The sequence below is a fragment of the Phytophthora ramorum genome (assembly GCF_020800215.1).
Source record: "Phytophthora ramorum isolate Pr-102 chromosome Unknown Phyram_PR-102_s0002, whole genome shotgun sequence".
Lineage (NCBI taxonomy): Eukaryota > Oomycota > Peronosporomycetes > Peronosporales > Peronosporaceae > Phytophthora > Phytophthora ramorum.
This window is the reverse complement of record NW_027150648.1, coordinates 3,317,263-3,330,581: the sequence shown is the minus strand read 5'-3', so window position 1 is coordinate 3,330,581 and position 13,319 is coordinate 3,317,263. Positions and strand designations below refer to the sequence as shown.

The window sequence follows — 13,319 nt, the reverse complement described above, 5'->3', positions numbered from 1 at the left end:
GCAACCGGTCCAGGATTTTATCGTTACTTCTCAACCCCAAACAGCACACGGTTGACAACTCCACGTGCGCGATCCACACGTCGCTCTATCTCGCGCTCACTGCAGCCCACCTCAAACAACCCTTTGATTCTTCCCTTCTCTTCGTCAGATAGTGTTGGTCCCCTCCCTATTGTAGTGAAAGTGTGAAGTGAAAATACCAGCCAACAGAATGCAACAGAATTAATGGTTAGCAGTGGTGTAGTCATTTCAACAGTTTATCCTGCTTTTTGTAAGGTGCCCAAGTGGTCTTATTAATTGGCAAATGTGATCGTTTGTATACCAAGCCTGTCGTAACGTGCGATATCCCACGCGTTGAAACAAGGCTCAAACGCGCATTTACGGCACAGACAACATATCTAAATGGCACAACCCCACTCGCAAAACGGAGGTAGCCACGCCCTAAAACGTGGGTGGTAATAGGAACCTGGCGCGCACTGTTTAGTAAACAAGAGCTTATACAGTGCTGGCCAAAAGGATAGCCTACCCTATATTTTCCCGCGTAACTCGGTCAATTTTTCGAGTTTGGGTGCCAAACTCGAACCAATTAACGTGCACAATGCGTTGATTCCGCCAATCAAATTTGAGTGGAATCCGCGCCATATTGAGGGAGTTTCTATACAAGCCCTCGATTACGAGGCTGGTCAAAAGGATAGCACACTTATATTTGACTTGGTTTGACTATTGAGAAGTTATGTGTACCACACACAATCAATACTTGATCGTCTTACCGTCTGCCTATAGCCCTTCAATGCGCGGCTTCTTCATGGACAGCACCAACTTTTCGAGGTAGCTAACAGGGATTTTCTCTCATAGCACCTTGATTTCAGCAATGAGGTCTTGCTTGGTCAGATACTGGCGCGCCCCTCCGTAGACCTTGCCCATCAAGTAGCCCCAAATATTCTCAATTGGATTCAGATCAGGTGACAAAGCCGGTGACTTCATTATCTTCTCCAGGTGCTCGTTCAGGAAGGCCTTCGTGGCCTTGGACGAGTGAATGCTGGCGTTATCCTGCTGGAACGTAAACTCGGTACCAAACCGGCGGTGGGCCGCAGGCGGTAGGTGCTCAGAGAGGGTGTAAATATAGACGTGTGAGTCTTGAGTCCCTTCCAACAACGCTAGCGCCGTAGTCCCGTCCGCCCAGAAGCCACCCCAAACCATGACAGACCCACCGCCGTGTTGGCGACTAAACCGCACCTTAGGGTCGTCTTCTAGATATCTCCAATAGCTCTTAAGCCCATCGATGCCGTCTAAGTTCCATTTTTCTCGTCTGAAAAGACGGTAGATCGCCAGTTTCTCTCGCCCCAGTCGTGATGATCTTCAGCCCACTCGATGCGGGCCATACGATGCGCGTCCGTCAGCTTCGGGGCCTTGTTCATGGTCACGTACTTGAAGAGCTCGGTGGAGTTCAAGAAGCGGCGAACAGTACGGCTGGAAATAGTTAACTGTAGCTGCTTCTTGATCCCCGACGAGCTCAGCGTCCCTTGGCGTGTCGCTCGCACAACACGGCGGCAGTCGCGCGGTGACATTTTCCGCGGGCGGCCGGGCCGAAGCGCTTTCCATACGCGTCAGGATCACGCAGGTAACTGGATATAGGGTTTTGTGGAGCGGCCTATAGCAGCAGCTATCTGGCTGGCGCTGACACCATGAGCTGCATATGGCCGCGCTCATACTCCGTGAGTGCCCTTCCGGCCCATGGCAAGACGGAAAATGAGCGTCCTGCTAAATGATATATGGTACACATAACTTCTCAATAGTCAAACCAAGTCAAATATAAGTGTGCTATCTTTTTGACCAGCCTCGTTGTCGAGGGCTTGTATAGAAACTCCCTCAATATGGCGCGGATTCCACTCAAATTTGATTGGCGGAATCAACGCATTGTGCACGTTAACCCTTTCGTGGTAAACAGGGGCATTTTGACCCCTTTCATGGTCGAGTCAAAACCTGCGAGGAAATCGACCACGAAAGGGGGCAAAATGCCCCCTTTGACAGAAGTTCAACCTGCACACCACCCACCTTTGTAACAGCCAATCGCATCACCTTCTTCTTTCCCTACCCCCTCGATATTTTACAAGGTGTGGCGCACACCACTGAAATATACGCGTTTAAGTGCGAAAAGGCGCACTTAAGTCCGAGATTGCGTCAGCGTAGCTGAGAAAAATGACACACGCATCGCTCGATTCGTTGAAGCCCCGCACATGTACGACGTTTACTCCTGTTAGCAACGACTGGCTCTGAGCATTTTCAATATTGAAACCAAGCTGGTCACCCACATCACGGGTAGTGCGTATCTTGTGGTGTCATGCGATCCACTTTCATTTTCGACGATGACAAGCAGCTCGTTCAGATCGCCCGGACTTACATTGATGCTGGGACGCGGATCGCGTGGAAGGACGTCGCTCGGCGCATGAGACCTACAGGACATTCAGCAGCCGCGCTACGCCAGAGGCTCCAGTCGCTCTTCCGAACATGGGGACGAGATATTGCTCGTTTCCCGTCAAGTTTCTTCACCGAGGTGCGCCGTCCACGTGGTCGCCCTCCAGCAATAACGCTACAGCTTCGGAACCTCGCCGCACATTCTTCGCCAGGTCGATCACGCCAAGCAGGAGCAACGGCCACTACTACAACTCGTCCAGGCGCGGCACCGCCTCGTAAAGCGCGCCAGTCAGCTGCGGTGTCAAGACCAAGCACAGCAGGAGAAGCGACGAGACCGGTAGCACGACAGGCACCAGCGGCAGTCGCGCCAACCGCTCGTCCTGCTGTGGAACCGCCACACGAAACTCAACAAGTACCGGCACCCCCCGTCGGAGGCCCAGCAGGAGAAGCGCCGTCAGCATCTGCCATGCCAGTTCTGTCGCCATCGAGTGCAGAGGAAGCAGTGACTTCAATGTTTGCTGGTGTACCGCGTGCTGCGGTCGGTTATGATGGAGGTAGATCCCATTTGAATGTTGGAGAAGTGCTGCCGTCAGGTGTTACAATACTACTTCGAGAGCTTGGTGATGTCGATTCAAGCGACGTATTTCTCGATATCGGTTCGGGCCTTGGGAATGTCATCGCTCAAGTTGTGCTCGCAACCAAGATGTCAAAGGCGATCGGTATTGAGGTGCGTGTGGATGTCAACAGACTCGGTGTCGAGATGATTTCCAGAAGCCTGCATGGTCGACAAGTCAACGAAAGAGCTGAGCTCTACTGCAAGGATATCACCGGCCTTTGTATCTCACGCTTGCCTCCGTACGAACTCGCAACGATCGTGTTTTGGAACAACTTATTGTTTGAGCCTGTCGCGATCGAATACGTGAAACGCGAGCTTGCCGAGATGCTTCGGGCGCGTTTCATCGTATGCACGGCCTCCCTTTGTCCACGACACCGTGAGCCTTGCTTCTCTGCGTTCTGCTCTTCCTTCGAGTTATTCAAAGAGGTAGATATTGCCTGCAGCTGGAAAGCCGAGCCGCTGCGCGCTTACATTTACCGGTCGTTTGAATCTTACTGAGTTGCGTAATTTCAATAGTGAAATCCATATAAATACACACTTCAACATGACATGGTAGACTTTGCTTTCTAGAAAAGTGCATGCAACATTTTCAATACTTACTTCGAGATAAATGCACACACCAATTACAAGTTGATTGAGCGAACTACACTTAGACGGTTTCCAGCGGTTGCCTCTTGTTCTGGGGTCAGGCTGCGTTGACGCATGCTCTCATGTTAGAGCTTGTACAAGTCTGAGCTCGTGCGCACCTTGCCTTTTGCGGAGAATAGCTTGTGTGGAAGATAAAAGCGATGATACTTCTCCCAGCACGTCCATGTCTGCTTCGGACACATGTACGACTTGGTGGTCACGAACACGTGCTGGCAGAGACAAACGGTGTGGAGAACGCAGTAGTCGGTGACATCCGTGGCGTATCTGTCCTCCCACCTGACTGCCGTCGCTTCCGATTTGATTCTGGATATAGCTGCTTGGAGGAAACCGCTGAGCACCTCTTCTGTGGGCTACCGAGACATTCGTCGACACCGCGTCTTCCAGCGATCCAGACTGCACTTGACGGTGACATTGATTCGTCCACCTCTGCCGGTACATCCAACGAGCCTACGTCGGTGTAAAACATGCGTCGTTCACTAGGCGCCTCTTTCCATTTTCCAGACAGTAATTCAGAGCTGAGCTGGGCGATGAAATCGCGATGAGAGTCGCGATCATTAGTCGGTCCGAGTGCCAACTTGCGCGTGAAGTACGCGTTGGAGCGCGCGATATCCACGAGCGCGAGGCCCAGCTTCTTATACCATTTCTTGAAAGAGTGTCCATCCGCTAGAGAGAACCTCCCTCGTACTTGGTCGAGTCTGTCGACGCCCTGCATGTTGGTGTTGTATTCTTTGATGCACGTTGGGGCGCTAAATGTTCGCTTGTCAGAGCGAACTTGGCGAGCCACAGTAGTGACTGTTGAAGCATCGGCATTGGAAATCACAGTGACAATAGCGCTATCGTACCACGAAGCCGCCACCGTGTTGCGATCAGCAGAAACCGCTTGTCGATAGGTTCCCCGAGTGCAATCCTTCTTCTCAATCACGACGTGTCTTGGAAAGTGTGCGCTGGACTTCCTCACCGTCCCACGTCCATACAGCCCTTTTAGACGCATAGCATCAAGTAGCTGCACCGACGTGTAGTAGTTGTCGGAGTTGATAATGCGACGGGTGCCATACACTGGCCGAACAACTTCCAGTACACACTGCCGCATCGACGAGGATACTGCTAATTCATCGCTGAGGGCTTGAGCCTCCGCTTGTGTCGTCACACCTGCAAGCCGCTCCGTCACATCGCTCTGACAGTGTAGCCGAAAGTTTAGAGAAATCCACGTGGTAGAGCAGCAGAGCATGTAGAGGCGGAAATGGTACTTCCCTGTTGGCTTCATAGGGTTGTACACAATCAGCGGTTTGCCGTATTTTGACCTGCACGCGACACTTGCTTCATCGAGAGCTAAGTTTCGCCCAGGAGAAACATACTTGGGGCCTGTCATCTTGAGTAGATTGAGCAGCGGCCTGATTCTAGCTGCCTGGTCGTGGTTAGCGTTGTTCACTTCAACGCACTGGAAGCAAAATGATTGTCGAAGCTGCTTGAAGCGACGAATAGGCATGACTGCATCAAGACTAACGGAGTTTCCTCCGAAAATTGCAGTTTCCACCTGCTCTCCCCAGTAGTTGCTGTACTCACCTTTATCCACTAGCTCCATGTAGAACAGCACCCCGAGAAATGTCATGATCTCATCCACAGAAAAGGTTTGGCCAGTGCAATGTCATGCACACGGGCGTAGCTGTTTCTTTCTCCAAGAACTTGCTGCCAAAACGATACCGGAATGTACGCGAAGAAGCTTGCCGAAGCTGAGTGCTCGAATAGATGCTTGAACTGAGGAAGCAGATATGTTTCAGTACTGCCGCCCGAGTGCTGGAACAAGTCTTCGGGTTCCTTGCTCTGCGCCCCAGGATCGAAACGCATATTCTTTATGGCTTCCACCTCCGCTAGCGTTGTTGGAAGCTCCATCGGTGGATCAAACAACTCCACGCACTCCTCCATGTCATCAATGCTCCCCTCCACTTCAATTTGTTCTCCTTCCTCGACCGCACAGAGGTGGCTCCAGCCTACTCGTGAAGTGCTTCCATGCAAGGATCGGTAGTTAGCGTTCCCGCGCTGAATCATGCTGAGGTTCAAGTGCTCATCTTTTCTCTGATACTGCGAGTCTAGCCACTGCACCTGAAACATCGTTCCTTTGACGATCCGACACACGCGCCCGACAAGATACGCACTACCGACACCCGCATACTTGTCCTTGGCCTTCTTCCGTTTTGTCCAGCCCTCTTTCTCTGGTGAAAATGTCACAAGTGTGTCTACGTACAATCCCGGAATGGGTGGTGGTCGGGTCAGACTGTTTCGACGCGTTCCAGCTGATGGAGTCGCTGGTGAACCTGTTTGTTGAACGGTGCCGGTACGCGCTGAGGGAACGCTGGCCTCGCTGTCACCAGTATCTGTCGCAGGGGCTCCGACGACCGAGGTTTCTCCTGGTTGCGATACACTCTCTGTCGATGCCAGGCTCGATTGCGTCGAGGGAGCCACATTGTCACGAGCTTGACCCAGTGCCTGCACAAGGCTGCGCTTCGGTGAAGCCTTGGACTTTGCCGGACGGGCGCGCTTTCGTGCAGCATCACTGTCGGTCGTAGTCTTTGGCTTATTCTTTGAGCCCTTCGGTCTGCCCCGCTTTCGCTTCGGCGCCGACGCTGGACCACCTTCGGTATTCTCCATGGCTGGTACAACTTCAACAACACGTTGAGCAGCTCCAGTTGCGTCCTCATCCGGGCTCCGAGTGTTGCCAGCGCTTCTAGCACTGCCGCTTGCGGAAACCGCTGCCTGACGCAAGCGCCCAAGGTTCTCGCTGCCGCCTCCGCCGGACGCCGCCCCGAGCAAGCGCCCGAGGTTCTCGCTCTCGCTGCTGCCGTCACCAGGCGCTGCCCCGCCTAAGTTATCACTCTGATGACTTTCCATGTTCGTCGGAGGTGTTTCTTGAGACTGAACAGTCAATTGCGATCGTCAACATCTGCCGCTATTTGCATAGTTAAAGGAAGATAAATGCATAACTCGCCGTTTTGAAGCTATGAGCCAAATTACTGATAGAACAGCCAGCTTGGTACTGTAGGTGGTGAAAAGTTACGCACTTCGCACACTCAACTCGTGAAAGAGAACTATCTGTGCAGCGTCGCCAACAGTACGGCGATCGCTGGTGCAGGTGTCGGGCTTCGCTACTTCATGCAATTCGCAAGCATGTCGGACACTCCTGTCCTCTCTCACACACGGATGGCTGACGCCGATAGATTTCAAGTGGGACCTGATATCTTACGGGATCTGGTTCAAGATCTGCCGTCTTACGTCATCACGCCAGTCGGACGAACAGCCAATCAAGTGTCATGATCGTCAGAAAAGTGGTGGAAACCTTTTTTAGACCAATCAGCAAAATGACCAGCTGCCAGGTGCGGTAGTACCGTGGCGTATGAAAGGGGGCAAAATGCCCCCTTTCATCATAACTTCGCGACCTAGCCCTCCTAAATCCCATCCTCCTTCCGCTATCCAGAAAGGACTGCTTCAAGGCGAGTACCGTGGTTTATGAAAGGGGGCAAAATGCCCCCTTTCACAGCTTAACATCTTAGTTTGTATAGTATACTTTAATTGAGTGAAGACCCAGCGTTCACGAAAGGGTTAATTGGTTCGAGTTTGGCACCCAAACTCGAAAAATTGACCGAGTTACGCGGGAAAATATAGGGTGGGCTATCCTTTTGGCCAGCACTGTAACTGCTCCTCGCGAAAGGGTTAAATTAGAAATTGATATTACGGTGGACCACACACTGTTTCTCATTGGCTGTTACCGCAGCAAGTTACCGGCCAACCAAACGTCAACTAGCTTGCAGCATGGCTCCGACTGCTGGTATGTCTTGCTGCGTGTGTGTACCTACCCACCTCCGCTGCAATAACGTCTAACATCCCTACGCTTCCCTCTCGACCGCAGGCACCCGTCTCCGCTTCAAGAACTCGCAGCCCAAGAAAACGCAGCAGACCAAGAAGGTTCCGTCGCTCAAGAATCGCATCCGAGGACTCGAGCGGTTCCTCAGTCGCGGGGTGCGTTGGCTGCAATTGCGAGTGTGGAGCGTTGCATCATTTGTATTGTTTCTAATATTTTGCGTTATTGGTGATGGTGGTGCAGGGGCTGGCTGATGCTACGCGGAGAGCCAAAAAGGCGGAGCTCCAGCAGCTCAAGGAAGAGGTTCGTGCACTTCGCATCATAATATTTGTAGTTATGCAAATAAAACTAAAGTTGTGGTTTGTTGATGGTTGGGTAACAGCACGAGCAGAAGGGAAAGGTCGCAGAGGAGAAAAAGAATGCCGAGAAGTACAAGAGGGTGAGTGCACGCAGCCAACATTGCTACGTAGCAACACTCGGGGCGTTTTGATGAGGTGATGTCTGACTTGGAGCTGGTGTTGATTATGTCCTAGCCGCGCTTTTTCGAGCGTGTGAAGGTGATGCGGAAACTGCGTCAGGCTAAAAACCGCCTTGAGCAGGTGAGGAAATTTGTTGATCACAGAGTCGCAAATATGGGCTGAGTACGACTCTAATATTTGTTCTGGTCGTAGGCAACGGATAAGGCCGAGCGTAGTGAGCACGAAAAGAAATTCCAGACGTACCGCGAGGAGATGATGTACATCTACTACTACCCGACGAGCGAGCCTTACATTTCACTGTTCCCGTCGACACCTCACTCGGAGAAGAACCAGAAGCGCCAGAAGGAGATTCGTGTTGAGGCGATCGCCCGTTTCGAGGAGGAGCAGCCTACTCAAGAATTCCACCACTTTTGCTTCAAGACGAAAGATTCTGCCTCTGCAGGTGAAGCTAGACCGGTTGTGGAGCTTCTGCTGAAGAAGCCCAGTAAGGAAATGGTGAAGAAGCAGAAGAAGGCCCGCAGCAAACGTGACAAGTCAGGTGAAAAGCCGAAGCACACTCCAGCTCTAGTTGACCAAGATGACGATGATGAGGTGCCGGATGCATCCAAGTCGGAGAATGAAAAGGAAGAGGAACTGGAGGAGGAACAGGAAGAGGACGACTTCTTCTTGTAAGTGTCGGTACAGAATATAGTTGCAACGAGTCGGGTCGTTGCTGTTCACATCTGTGCAGACAACCGTACGTTCAAGGTTTTCGTTCTTGCGATTTATTACTTCAAAGTACTAATAGTCTTTACGCTGACGAGCTCATAAGGAGGAGGAGGAGGAAGACAACTTGGACACGAGAAGTCTGTAGAAAAATATGAGGAGGAAGCATCGGACGATCTCGAAATTCAGCTAAATCAGAATAGACGGAGCGCCCGCCGTGCTTGCGGTTTGCTGCTCTGTGTCAGTGATCATGTCTGCTTCAGCTTGCGATGCAGCCGCCAATGCGTTCATGTTGGTGAAGCTGAAAGACCTGAATGCATCTGAGAGGTTGGAATCTTCGGGACTACCGTACATTCCACTTGGGAACCGATAGTGACTATTGTTGTCTTCCATCGGCAGTCCGTCGCCCATGTATTCGTCATGAGTAGCATCCACTGTGTCAAGTGCATTTAGCGCTCCTGCGGTCCCCCACGACATGTCGACATCCGCTGTACCTGCAGAAGTACAGCTTGCGTTGTTGTCACCACTGTCACAATCATCTTCTCTTTTCGGGTCAGACGAACTCAGTGGCTGATCGTCATTCTCAGGCCCAGAGTCGATGTTGTTCTGGCTGCTACTGGCGGAACGGGAATCGACATCAAATTCGTCGTCGTCGATGAATATATCCGTGAGATTACGGTTGTTGAAATAGCTGGTGTCGTTCGGCCCTTCCAGTGTCGGTACGAACGGAGGTACAGATTCCAGGATCGTATCCCAATTGATACCATCGAAAAATGGGTGCAGTTTGATCCCCTCCCAACCCATACGGGCTGCCGGGTTCGGGTCGAGTAGCTTGTCTATCAGGTCCACCGCCTCGAGCGACAAGCACTTCTCTCCATCGGGCCACAGAATTTGCCGCTCGAGAATATTCCCGAAGATCGCTTCCACAGTGTCATCATTGAACGGAGGAAAACCAACCAGCATTTCATAAAGGATAATTCCAAGAGCCCAGTAATCCACGGGAGGGCCGTGAGGGACCCTACGAATGATTTCAGGCGCCAGGTAGTCCGGAGTACCACACCGTCCATACGTCTGATATGCAGACTTATTTTTCAAACTCCTTTTCGCTGATGAGGTGTGGCGTGGACGGCTATGTGCTGGAGCAGACGGCGTGACTCCCAGTGGAGTGTCGGGTAATATATCCGAATCCTGGGCCATGGACTCATCGTCAGGTTCCGAATCCGAGTCACCAATTGTCACGGCTTCCTCGGACAAACCGAAGTCGGTCAGCTAAAATGTGGGAAGAGAATTCCAGTAGCGATTAGAGGTGAAACGATAGAGACGAGAAACTGTATACAAGTACTAGTAGCTGCTAACCGCACCTTAATGTGTCCGGTTGACGAGAGCAAAATGTTATCGGGCTTCAGGTCTCTGCATCATCATATGCCAAAAACCAGGCAAGTGGATAGACAGACACATGAGTGATCGATCTATGATAGCGTGCAATAGCTGCGAATTGAACTGTCCAAACCTGTGGACGCAGCCTTTAGTGTGCAGGTGATTGAGCGCGATTGCGATCTCCGCAATGTAGACGCATGCCACCTGATCAGGGGTAAATCATAGTTCGTTAGCATCATTGATCGTACTTTTTGCAACATGCACACAAGCTCACCTGCTCTTCCAACTGCACAATGCACTCCAACAAGGACATGAAATCTCCACCGGGAAGATATTCCATCACGAGAAAAAGGTTGCGCCTAGCGATGTCACCAAAAATAATATCAGGTATGAGCTACGCGGGTACTATGAGCTTAGTGCTGCATGTACTGCTTACTTGGTTTGAAACGTCCAGAATAATTTCACGACGAATGGACTCACGACGCTGGCGAGTATGTTCCTCTCTGTTTCGATCTGCTGAATCTGTTGGTGGCACACAAAGCGAGCAACAGAGCAAAATGCTCAGTAGGCAGCCCTGTGATAGCAACCATCCCAGGCTGCAGGCAATGCGCTGTACCTGCTTTTTGCGCAGCAAGTGCTCTTTCGCGAGCACCTTGATCGCATACTGATCACCAGTTGTCTTCTTCCGGGCGAGATATACTTTACCGAAAGCACCTTTCGAAATAGGCTTAACAATCTGGAAATCACGGATCGAGACACGATAGGAGGCTGGCTTCAGACTCGCCCGGCGCGGTGCTCGAAAGCCATCGCTGCTTTCGATATTCTCCAGGGACTTGGTGCGTTTTAGCGGCGTTCGCACTACCTCGACGGGGGCTTGCTGGAACATCACCTTCTGAGATGCTCGCATTTTGCTCATTTTGGCGTGGATCAAGTTGCGCAGCTTGGTGCAGTATTTGATCCCGCGTTCGACGGCAAAGTTGGGTGTCTCGATCTCCTGTTGTCGTATTCTATCGATAATTTTCACTAGACGTGCACACAACGCAAACGCGTCGACACTAGTCACATCACAAGTCGAAGCCTGGATCGCCACTACACGCAGTGCGTGGTAGATGTGCATTTCCTCCTGGTCGAACATGGGTCGCATGGCCTGCGCGCTCAGCGTGGCGTTAATCGAGGCCGTGAGCTTCACCAGCGAGTTGTTAATCACATCCGCTTCCAGCTCCACCCTCTTGGACAGTACGCAAAAATTGGTATGTTCGTCCAAGCTGTTGGCGTCCACTTTCGTCTCGCAGAGCTTGCACACGACCACGGACTTGTTGGCGCGGTGGAACGTGACCGTCATGGGTCGTTTACTGAACTGCAGGTTGTCCAGCACGTCTTCGGGGGACGTGGCGGCCATGTCCCGTCCATTGATGGCGTCCACCATGAGTCCCCTCGTGATGGTCACTCCCGGGGGAATGTGCATGACCACCGTCGTCCACGTCTCGAGGTGGACGCTCTTGATCACGACCTTGTTCTTCTGGGTGTCAAACACAAACTCGAGCCCCAAAAAGCCGTCCCCGAACGTCACGTCAAAGGTCTCACCCCTCGGGACGTCCTCAAACAGGTCTCCTCCGTCCTCGAGCATGGCCACGCCCTGGTCGTCGTCCTGGTTGCCGTCGCTAGATGCGAAGCGGCGCCACTTGACCTGGTTCTTCTCCCAGCGGTTCAGCACGTCCTCCAGCACGTCCGGAGTGGCGTCCAGCAGCCCACTGCGACTCATGGAGGCCCCGCCGCCGCTGAAGGGCGGCACGTTGAGCGTGTACTGGCGCTGCAGCCGCTGGGGCTGGATCTCGAGACGTAGCTCCTCATGGATCCGCTCCATGTCGCTGCTGCTGGTGCTGCTGGCGCTCGGGCGGCGCCCGCTGCTGTCCGTGGGGAGCTGCAGCTCGGCCACGCGGGCCAGGGCGAGCTGCTGCAGCCGCTCGGCCATGAGGAAGGGAAGTGAGGCGGCGCGGCGGTTCGGCGAAACGTACTATGGGAATGAATGAGGCGCCTTTTCTTGCGATGAGTTTGTTTGCACTTGGAGGATTTCGTTTCTTAGGATAGATTTCGTAGAAAGTATTTGGTGGATGGACGAACGATTGTTTTGAGCGCGTGCCTTTCCTCTTCGCGCCGCGCGGGTTTCCACGCGCGAAGCGTTTCGGTTGGCTTGGGCCTTGCTGCCTGGGGGTGTCCCTCGGATACACAGGAAGCGGGGGTTGCTTATTGTGGCTTGCTTGTGACTCGCATTTGAGGCGTCCACCGCCGTTTTTCCTTTCGAGGTTTGAGTCTGCGCTAACGGTACGGAAAATGGTTTTGGAGCATGAACACGCCCGTCTAGAGGATCGTGCACCGGATCCTCTAGACGGGCGTGTCCAAAAACAAAAACACTTTTTCAATGCCACCTGACTAGGTGGGGCTTGTTCGCAAACTGTGAACCCTGTTCGTCGCGTCGAAGTCACTCACCTGCACATGACGACCTGCTACCAACACTAGTCGATCCCCGAGTTGCGGCATGTTCGAGGCTACTACATCACGCCATCCGCAACACCACGAGCCGGTTGGTGACGTTGCGGCGCGAGACCAGTCTGGCGTTTCACCGGGCTGGCCCTTTGTTACAAATTGTAAAGCCCCGTATGCTGACATTTTCAGTGGCCTCGCTGTGGTTGATTGCCGAAGTAGGCGCGCGGATGTCTGCGGTGTAAACAAATGCCACGACCGATCGTCCTCAATACAATGTACATTTATGTTGAATAGGGACAGGCCGTCACTGAGGACTACAGCAATGATGAGTCAGCGAAAATTGTCGGGAAAACGCGGCTTCCTGACGAACGATTCACGAGCGCAGAATCCACTCCACGGCGCCAGGGAAGCTCGTCGCGACGTAAGGCGGTGGAGGGTCTACGAACACGTTGTTTGGAACAACAAGTTAGCAACTGAAGAGACTGTAGGCAAAATTTGCAGGCGCTCGCCGATCTTTCCCTCATCGCCGCTCCTGTGCTTGCCCGTCTGCACAAGGAGGCCGTGCATGCCCAGCACCATGGCGCCGTGCACGTCTTGTTGGACGTCATCACCGATCATAACTGCTTCCGTGGGGGAAACGTTCCTGGAATATCCGGATACCCAGCAACACGTCAGCAGCTTTACCGAATGCGGTGCCACCCAGAAATGAGGCGTACATGTTTGACCGTAAAACGTTGGGGCGGGC

At 52.6% G+C, this 13,319-nt stretch overlaps 2 protein-coding genes across 2 annotated transcripts; one reads left to right on the top strand and one right to left on the bottom strand.

Annotated features, from left to right (window-relative positions):
- Positions 1–7,480: 7,480 nt before the first annotated feature.
- On the top strand, positions 7,481–8,680 carry KRP23_2507 (rRNA-processing protein EFG1; the record flags this gene model as incomplete). The annotated part of the gene is made up of 6 exons (XM_067887253.1): positions 7,481–7,496; positions 7,578–7,687; positions 7,773–7,832; positions 7,912–7,968; positions 8,063–8,128; positions 8,201–8,680. The coding sequence occupies 6 exons, from the start codon at positions 7,481–7,483 to the stop codon at positions 8,678–8,680; spliced, it is 789 nt and encodes a 262-aa protein (XP_067749857.1).
- Positions 8,681–8,902: 222 nt separating this feature from the next.
- Positions 8,903–12,062, bottom strand: KRP23_2506 (putative serine/threonine protein kinase IRE; the record flags this gene model as incomplete). Its single annotated transcript, XM_067887252.1, has 6 exons — positions 8,903–9,982; positions 10,075–10,123; positions 10,224–10,294; positions 10,365–10,449; positions 10,527–10,612; positions 10,707–12,062. 6 exons carry the CDS (start codon positions 12,060–12,062, stop codon positions 8,903–8,905), a joined length of 2,727 nt encoding a protein of 908 aa, XP_067749856.1.
- Between the last annotated feature and the right edge of the window lie 1,257 nt (positions 12,063–13,319).